This window comes from Atractosteus spatula, chromosome 1, assembly GCF_055471065.1.
Source record: "Atractosteus spatula isolate fAtrSpa1 chromosome 1, fAtrSpa1.hap1, whole genome shotgun sequence".
In the NCBI taxonomy this organism is placed as follows: domain Eukaryota; kingdom Metazoa; phylum Chordata; class Actinopteri; order Semionotiformes; family Lepisosteidae; genus Atractosteus; species Atractosteus spatula.
Genome location: NC_142706.1, coordinates 59,073,791 through 59,083,338, shown reverse-complemented (window position 1 = coordinate 59,083,338; position 9,548 = coordinate 59,073,791). Strand labels below are relative to the sequence as shown.

At 48.1% G+C, this 9,548-nt stretch overlaps 2 protein-coding genes across 2 annotated transcripts; both read right to left on the bottom strand.

Moving 5' to 3' along the window:
- Positions 1-530: 530 nt before the first annotated feature.
- On the bottom strand, positions 531-9,238 carry pfdn5 (prefoldin 5). Its single transcript, XM_088913102.1, has 6 exons — positions 9,127-9,238; positions 3,932-4,034; positions 3,403-3,434; positions 2,684-2,758; positions 2,392-2,497; positions 531-1,255 (listed from the first exon to the last, which is right to left on the bottom strand). The coding sequence occupies exons 1-6, from the start codon at positions 9,190-9,192 to the stop codon at positions 1,176-1,178; spliced, it is 462 nt and encodes a 153-aa protein (XP_088769228.1). The 5' UTR covers positions 9,193-9,238; the 3' UTR covers positions 531-1,175.
- Positions 4,873-7,046, bottom strand: LOC148841396 (E3 SUMO-protein ligase ZBED1-like). Its single transcript, XM_088913086.1, has one exon. It carries the CDS (start codon positions 6,983-6,985, stop codon positions 5,105-5,107), a length of 1,881 nt encoding a protein of 626 aa, XP_088769212.1. The 5' UTR covers positions 6,986-7,046; the 3' UTR covers positions 4,873-5,104.
- Positions 9,239-9,548: the final 310 nt, after the last annotated feature.

The window sequence follows — 9,548 nt, the reverse complement described above, 5'->3', positions numbered from 1 at the left end:
AAAAGTAATAATTTAATAAAAGGATTATTCTTTATCCTCAGAAAACAGACACACAAGGGAATGAAGACCTGCATGCTCGTGTCACTCTGTGTTCTTAATTGCCTAATTAAGATCCCATTACAGCATCTTTCCAGGCTGTGGCTGTTGAGATGGATTTAAGTTGGATAGACAATAAGAGAAGAATGAGATAGAACAAGGGCAGCATGATGATGCAGTGGTTAGCATTACTGCCTTGCAGCACTAGGCTTTGTGTTCAATTCTGGACCTGGAGTGCTATCTGTGAGGAGTTTACATGTTTTCCCAATGTTTGCATGGGTTTCTTCCCACAGTCCAGACATACTGTTAGGCTTGTGGGAAACTGGCCCTGGTGTGCGTGTCTGTGTGTGCCCTCAGATGGACTGGTGTCTCATCCAGAGCGTGTCCTGCCTTGCACCAGTTGCTTGCCAAGATAGGCCCCTGCTCCCCAATGACCCTGAACCGGAAGTTGTTAGAAAATGGATGGATGAGATAAAACAATATTGCAAAGGTATCATCAGAGCCTTCTTTATTGTTTCAAGGGGCAGCAGCATAGAAGACAATAAAAAAAAAAAACTTGCTTTATATAAATCCACAGACAAGAAAGCAATTAATTTAAAGTTAGCTTGACTTCACAAAGGCAAACAGTATAAAACTGTGCCTCTCTGTTAGGGACCTGTAAGAAAATATACCCAAACTAAAACAACAACATCTGAAACCAGGAGAACCTCATAACAATTGTTGACAGATGTAAAAAATTCACTCATCAAGGAACGCAAGAGTGAATGGTCTGACAGCTGGTTATCTTTCTGAAGCAGAAATTCCACCACTTGTCGCTCTTGATGGCCACCGTGCAATAGAGCGTCCAGATGCCCAGCCCACATCCTGCATCGCGGCTTGAGGTTCGAGATCTCCAGGGACCAATGCTGCGTTGGCATCTTCCAGTGTTATCACAGGCGTTGGGCCTGGCCCTCCCTCTCTCCCATCCCCGCCGTGTGCTGGGACAAAGGTGGGGTACCCAAATCAAGCTTCCCCCCTTCCCTCGCTGGATATCATTCTTACCCCTCAAAGCTCAGGCTCCGCTTTGCCCTCATGACTTCCTCATTCCCCCCCCCTCCTCCTCGCCCCGCCCCTGCACCCTCACACCACCCCCAGTCTGCTCAGGCCTTGGTGGTGCCGGACTGCGAGGCCTGGAGGCTCTGGAGCTGCTGGATCTTCACGCTCATCACCTCGATCACAGCTGGAGGAGGAAGGAGAGAGAAGGAGGATGTGACAACACCGCTCTGTTTATTCAAAACGTTATTACTAAATACATTTTATCTTGTCTGTCCCAGAACAAAAATGACGGTACAGGGAATGCAACGCTTTCATTCATGTTGAACAGGACTGATTCAAAGTGGACCATGTAAACGAAACAAGGTAAACCTCAAAGCTTTGTACTATACTGTCTTTCTGTGTACAAAATACACCATAGGTAAACAGATATTCATCTGCCAAAATGGGGTGAAGAAATATTAGCTTTAATCTACCCTTTGTTTGTTTTTACATAAAATATTATGAGTTTTAAAACAGTAAAAAAGTTACATTTTACCAACACTTGAATATTTTATTCTCCATGAGAACTTCACTCCACTTTAATAGGTTAGAACATGAAACATCACCACTCCGTGAGGAACTGGGGGTAATTCCATTCAGCGAACTCTGCTCCGATGCAAACTTCAAAGAAGGGTGCACTGTGGGGTGCTCGTGAGAAATGAGACACCCTAAAATTAGAAACCTCAGATCCCTGCAGGCCTGAGGGGAAACACACCTGAAGGGCAGAAGACCACAAGTGTGCATACTGGGACACGGCCTTTGTGGATCTTAATTTCTGTGTTCCGATAGGAGCTAGACTTATTTTCTAGGGATAATAAGCCTAGGATAAGCTTCTCAGATTATTTGCCAACAGGAGTTTCTTTCTGGGAGAGCTGTAGAGCTGTGCTCAGATGTGAGAGCTCCAGACTGGCTGGCTGAGTGGGTTCTATCCTGGCAGCTTTACGGTAGATAGACAGAAGTCCAGCTTGCCGAAGATGGACCCCTTCTGTAAGGACTGAGAGGAGCAGTCCAGCTCCCTCAGCCACTGTCCGCAGGTGCTTTGTGCAGAACTCCATGTTCAGGAAGGCTTTGGACTCTTGTCCCACCTATCGTTAATCATGATTCAGGGGACACCATACTACACTCCCAGAGAGATGGGCTCTAAAGGAAGAGTTAAAAACCTGCAACCTGGGGGGGCGACACAGGAGAGAGTTAACAGCAAGGGCAGAGAGAGGGGCGCAGGGGGCTCTGGGTTTTGAGAGGGTGATGTGTGTCTACCGGTTTGAGGGTTTGGGCTCCTACCCTGTTTCATGGCGTGTTTCTCCTGCAGCGCTGGCTGGATCTTCTCGATCTGCTTGGTGAGGAAATCAATCTTCCTCTTGAAGAACTCCTTGGTGTTGCCCACATTCTGAAATGACCGACAGACAGACACTGGGTTTCAGTCAGCAGAAACCCATCCTGTGTTCAAACCAGGCACATATGACATCAGCCTGTCCCCGTGCTGTGCGGTTCTGCAATTCACAGGACACACTGAAGCTGCGGGGGGTGGGGAGGACGGCATGTGCATGTGTGCGGTTTCTGGGGCTGCTCTCACCTTCTCAACGTAATATCCTGTCCCCACATCCAGGAGAACATGTTCCACATCATGCAGCGTGCCAGGAACGTACATCTGAGCGGGCACAAGTTAAGAAAAGCTAAAGACAAGCTTCTGGAAACCAGCAGCCATGATTCAGCTGGAAATGTCTGCAGAGCCCCTGACTGGCCAAGCTAGGCACTGTTAGGAGCGTTGTAATTGACTGGTTTGTTGGGCCCACCCACGGGAACTGGTGTTGCCACAGCAACACAGTTTAATTTACTTACTACTTGACTAGAAGGGACATTACACGTATTGGATTGTAGCAGCCAAATGAATGTCGTATTATTACACTTCACTGTCAGAAAATTGGCAAAACCCTGATTGGCAGTCAGTCAGGGGGCAGTCTACATCCTGCAAAAAACTAAATCCTCCAGGGGTCAACACGTAGTTTTTACTCTGTCCAGTAAGAACACATGTGCAGTCGGGGGTCTCTAGTATTAGTGCCTCGAACTCCAGGTGAGTAGATTCTTCACCAGTTTTTTCACGGCAGATTGATCGATGGAGCTAAACTGATGCCGTGGCAGTGATTTTCCACACTGCAGTAGAGGCAGCAGCCCCAGGACTGGCAGGCTCTGCTGCAGCCACGGCAGTGTTTCATTTCCTCCCTACACTCTCATACAACCGCTGCAACTCCAGCCGCAGTCAGCAGAGGGCACCACAGAGCCACAAAAGGATACAGAACTAGTCAGTGGGACGAGCAGCTCCTTTCCTGGGGAGAGGAAAAGAAAACAAATTAACAGGAGGCCCTCTTTTGAAGGGGCAATAGCTGAATCCATTCATTTTCTAACTGTTCCATCTAATTCGGGGTATTGGGGGAGCTGGAGCCTATCCCAGTAAGCAACAGGCGCAAGGCAGTGTACACCCTGAATGGGACACCTGTGCATCACAGGGCAGACACACACTAGGGTCAATTTTCCCAGACGCCAGTTAATCTACCAGTATGTATTTGGACTGTGGGAAGGAACACATGTGAACATGGGGAGAACATACAAACTCCACACAGATAGCCAACTAGGAATGGAATCTGGGGCCCCAGTGCTGCGAGGAAGCAATACAAAGCAGACACTAACTACAAGGTGGTCTAAACACTAATTGAAATATGTAAAACAACGTCCTATTAAAACATGGCTCTGAGCAAAATGCCATGGAATTTCTTGGCCACATTTTTGCTTGTATCTGTCTGCCTCTTGTTCGACAGGTGCTTACCTTCATTGGCCTTATTAAGCACATTTAGACAGTCCTTCGCCTCCACATACTTCGTCTGGACCACCTTCAACTGCCCAATGGAAGAGGTCAGGAACTCGACCTCCTGAGTCACAATACAAAGGAAGATGGTTGTTTAATCAGGTCATGCCATGGCTGTCCAGTTCTGGTCCTGGGGGGTCAGTGTGTCTGCAGGGTGTCCAGTCCCGGTCCTGGGGGGGTCAGTGTGTCTGTAGGGTGTCCAGTCATGGTCCTCGCGGAGATCAATGTGTCTGCAGGGTGTCCAGTCCTGGTCCTGGGGACGTCAGGGTGTCTGCAGGATTCCTCAGGACCAGGATAGGTACCCCTTGGTTAAACCCATCAGTTTTACTGTGGCTCCTACGTGATCACAGACTCACCTACATGAGCTTGTTATGTCATAAGTGAACTGATAACTAAATTAGTCCAGTCTAATCACTTCCCATGTCTTCACCTTTCACTCAGTGATAAAGACCCTATTGAAATGCAACACAGAAGCTTTACCCCTGTCAAACACTTCAGGCACAAAACATGTTTCCCACCGCTGCTCCTAGTTAGCGCTTTTAAAACTGTTTTAAAATGCTTCGCACAGGTTCTGAAAAGGGAAAGATTAACATGAATATGATTAGAACCGGGCAGTGCGATTCCTCTTAAGCAGATCGATTCATTGGATTCAGTTCAGTGAACCTCTTCAAAAGATTCGCTCCTCCGATTCATTGAAAAGAACAGTGCCACTGAATACCAGTCAGAAAAATAACTACTTTATAAGGCTCACTCATTTACTAGGCTAAAGGGAACACAGGAAGAGAAACAAGATCAGACGTTTGTGAAAATCCAAGAGAAAATATCCCTCATAGTTTGACAAGTGCTTTGACTTCGTCGCCCCACATACAATTGTGTACTGCAAGGTAAAAAGCATCAAAACATAAGTAAAAATAAAATTTTATTATACCTCCCATGGAAGTAGACTGGGTAATATAACAACAGCATGACAGAAAATGTTGATTTTTATTTATGAGCATCTCAAAGGCAAGGCAAGACAAGAACAGGGGAGCGATGGTGGAAAACCAACGAAACAGCAACATCCCACTTGAGTTACCTCCTCCACCGGCCTATCTGTCTTTACAGTTGCAGAGTCACACGTCACGGGCAGGACCCTCAGTCCAGGTTGGCATTCAAGAACACGATTTCACGCACTTTGGAAGGGCTAAAGTGATTCCTCCTCTCTGCGGCCACCTGCCCGCTCTTGGACCAGCCGCGCCTGCAGGGCGCGCACGCGGTCACGACGCACAGCCTCGCGGCTGTGACCCGGCAGAGCCTCTGATACACCGGCTGGCGGCTGGCCCACCACTGCAAAGGCTCTGCCGTCCGGGCAAGCAGAGGCTCCTCCAGAAAGCTCTTGACCTCCAGCGCGGCCTCCGAAGACGGGGTCTGCGCCGAAAGGAGGTGCGACACGCAGTCGTCGAAATCGCGCCAGAACAGCGCCGAACGCGTGGCGGCCGGCGCCTCGCGGTCGCTCTCTCCTGCTGCCTCCACAGCGGCGAGGGCAGCGGGGGCGGCGGCGGCCGCAACGTGCACCTTCCCCGCGGCCGCCACGACGCTGCTCACGGCCTCCTCCGCCGCTCGCTCGTCCGTGAACGCCCGCCTTTTAAACCGGGGGTCCAGCAGGGACGCCTCGGCCAGCTGCGGCTGCCGCTCGATGTCGTCGAACCTGCGGGACATCGCCGCCTGGAGGGCGCTGAGCATCCGCGCCACCGGGCCGGGAAGACCCGCGTTCCTCGGCCGAGTGGCGGCAATCCTCTGCAGGCCCCTGGCCAAGATGATGACTTTCGAAGCTGACACCGTCTTTTCCGAAGTGATTTCAGCCACCGCTTCGTCGAAAGGTTTCAGAATCACGCACGACTCGGCCACGGTGTCCCATTCTTCCGGAGTCAGAGTGGGCAGCGCGGCGTCGACCAGTGCCAGCGTCGAAACAACGGCATCTCTGGCCCTGTGAAACCTAGTCAGCATGCGGTAAGTGGAATTCCATCGTCTGGCAACCTCCTGCTTCAGTTTCAGCTCCTCCATGCCCATCTGCTTCTGTAGAGACCTCAGTTTTTCAGCTGCTGCAGGACTTCTGCGTACATATTCCACTATTTCTTTAACCTTATCTACAGTGGGTCTGATTTCTTGCAGTGCTTCTCTCACCACAAGATCTATGGTGTGGGCAAAGCAAGGCAAGTGATTCCACCCAGTGAGCCTTATCACTTCGGTCATATTAGCAGCATCATCATCACTGACAACTGCCACAACCTTATCTTGTATATTCCAGTCCGCAGCAATCCGAAGGAGCTCATCTTTCAGGTTGGCAGCTGTGTGTCCGTCGGTGAATCCAAAGCAGTCAAGAAGGCATGAAGACATCTGGAAGTCGGGGTTTATGAAATGGCTGGTGACTGAAAGGTAGCTGTGCCCACTGTGTGTAACCGATGTCCAGCAGTCTGTGGTTAAACACACAGCTGATGCTCCCTTTACCTTCTCCTGCACTTCAGAAAGGGTTTTTTCATACAGCTGGGGAATGATCGTCCTGGTCAGAGCTTTTCTGTTTGGCAGCACGTAAGAGGGATTGAGCTGATTAATAAAAGCTCTGAAGCCCTTGTCTTGGACAACTGAAAATGGTTGATAATCCATCACTATCATTTTCGCAAGGGCTTCGTTAAGACGGTCCTGCCTCGCGGGCGACGCAGCAGAGCTGCTGGCGCTGCTTTGCTCCAAGCTTGCACTGCTCCTGGCGGGGACCAAAGACCGATGCTCGTCTTCCCTGCTCCGGGTGCTGCTCCCTGCAAGCGCCGAAGCTCCAGCTTCCTCCCTCAGCTGGGATCTGTTTGCGCCCGGCTGCACCAGGGGGTGCTTTGTTTTGAGGTGGCGGAGCAGGTTTGTTGTTGACCCTCCCTTGTAAGACAGCTCACTGTGACATATGTCGCACTTGGCCGTGCTGCACGTGACCGAAGTGAAATGGCTCCAAATGGAGCTTCGCTTGCGGGTCGCGGCCGTCGTGCTCATCGTCCGAAACGGCCACAAAACCGTTACCCAGCACGGCAGGTTTCAGAACGATCCAGCGAGCTCTGCGGCATGAAACAGCAAGACAACATGAGTCGCAAACATCGCCAAGAGCCAGTCGTCAGTGCAGTTCAAATGAAAAAAAAGAGGCTCAAGAGATCGCATCCGTGTGCTGTAGAACCGTCTTGTAAAAAAAAAATACAAAGACAAAAATTCCCCAAAAACGGATGCTACACAAAAGTGGAACCTTTCACCTCAGACCGAAAAGCCCATCAAAGAACAAGAGAGAAATTATGTCTGGTAGACACCTCAAAATGGTAGTATTCAGATAAGATAAGTTCACTTTATGAGCCCTATACAATTTCTTGTAGCAGGAATTTGTCTTTTCACAGACCCCAGCTTGCTCTCCATGAGACACACAGACAGAGAGAGAGAAGCTTGGGGTCAGAGCGCAGGGTCAACCATTTGACCAACCATTTACAGCGCCCCTGGAGCAGCTGGGGTTAAGGGCCTTGCTCAGGGGCCCAATGGAGTAGGATTCCCCTGCCGGCCTCGGGATTTGAACCGGCAACCTTCCAGCCACAGGCGCAGATCCTGAGCCACAGTGTCACCGCTCCGCCCCATTCACACAAGTATAAGACAAACAGTACCCTTCTGAAAGTCAGACATCAGACTCATCAGTGCTCACATCACCTGCTAGACCTCTGAGAGCCCTGCCTCTGTAAAGGCAGACCTCCAATCACTGTGCACTTACTCTGAGTGGACACTACCAGAGAGGGCTCAGCAAGGAAGAACGTGTGGTCCTGGGAGGTTTACTTTAGATTGTTTTGAAGGGCTGCCTTTTCACTTTACAATTCTCAGAAAAGACCGAATTACCAACAAATATGATTTAATCATTTAGATATTTTAAAACTTCCTATCAACCATCTGCAGCTGCCTCCATTGATAAGCTTATAATCACTTAATGCTTACCGTTTTGCACCCAGCAAGCAATTTCAAGTTTTTTTGTTCTCGAGCTCTATGCCTGGACCTGAACTGTTCCGCAAAAGGATGGCTTACCCACCTGCCAAATATGGCTAAGTATTTGAGATATTTCTTAAAACTCCCAATTTTCAGGAATGTTTCAAAAATGTTTTTCTAAAACAGTCAATATTGGCTGCTTCAAGAGCCTTGAGTGGGAAGAAGGATGTTGAAAAGACAAATGGAAAAGTTATGTTACACTGTCTCCAGCAATTCAAATAGTGTGCTTTGTCTTGCATTAAAGAAAAGACATACTGGTAGGGGCAATTAATCTAATAATCACATTTTTAAGCCAAAATTGAATTGAAAGTCTTATTTGAGTCACTGTTGATTTCGGATTACTTTAAAATATACTAAATATACATTAACAAAAAAAATAAAACTGGTATAATTATGTATCTCCTAGTATGTATATCTAATGTTATTATTATAGGCTGATTTTTTTAAATCGAATTAATGTAACCATTTGAAATATCCAGCAAAGTATATTCTTCGCGCACTATCCTAAACCTCATACACTTCATTAATAAAAGGGTAATTTTATGTTTCACAATGTGCTATTGCTTATGTTCACTGTATTCTACCCGAGTTTCGATGTTCCTCCCTGACTCACTAAAATCCGAGTCCTGAATCATTTCCTTAGTTGGCTCGATGCTCGATTTGTCTCTCTAAATTGAATGACTTAGTGAATCAAATAAACGAATCGGAACGAATCGTCCGCGAACTGCACACCTCTTAATACGATTTAAAAGAAAAGACTGGAAACAGCCACGCCACTCTACCGGTTTTCAATGTGAGGGTATTTATAGATCACGATCCCTTATTTAATTACGTTATTCCGGATACGTTATAAAAGAAAATACTTTTAAAGTCTGCTGCTGTTTGTAAAGCGAAAACTTCACGGTGGTAGTACTCATTTATTTTCAATTAAACACACGCTCATTACATTCTCTCTTCGCTCAACACACCCAGCTAAGAGAGCACGCCAGCCCCGTGCTGTCTATGACCCAGATTAGCTCACGGGCTGGCTAGGCCTTTATTTCGTCTTGCGCATTTTGGAGGGTACCGTTCAAACGTGAGATGTGTCTTCATCTCCCACCCCATTAGCCTAAATCGTTCCTCACCTGCTCCAACTGGCCCTTCAGACCCTCCAGCTGAGGTAATGTCAGCTCTGCAAGATTCACCGCCATATTAGAAGCAAGAGCAATCCCAGCGGCCGCGCCGACTTCCGGCAGAGACAGGAACTTGATGTTGCTTAGTAACAGGCGGTGCGCTTTGTCTGTCTCGTCTCGGTAATAAATGTGAAACGTCAGGAAGGCTACAAACTAGAGGCCAGTTCATTCTGCGGAGCCGGTTTGCTTGCTAGCAATCGATCGATTTGCGCATCTCATCCAGTTGTTTCTTGAAAAAAAAAGCCAAGGTTCCAGTTTCAACGACATGAATGCGTAGCTTGTCCCACGTTTCCATAGCCCTTTGTGTAAAGAAGGAGCTTGTCAGTTTGGTCTCGGAACAATGTGGACAAACCTGACTACAATTTTCTATTTTT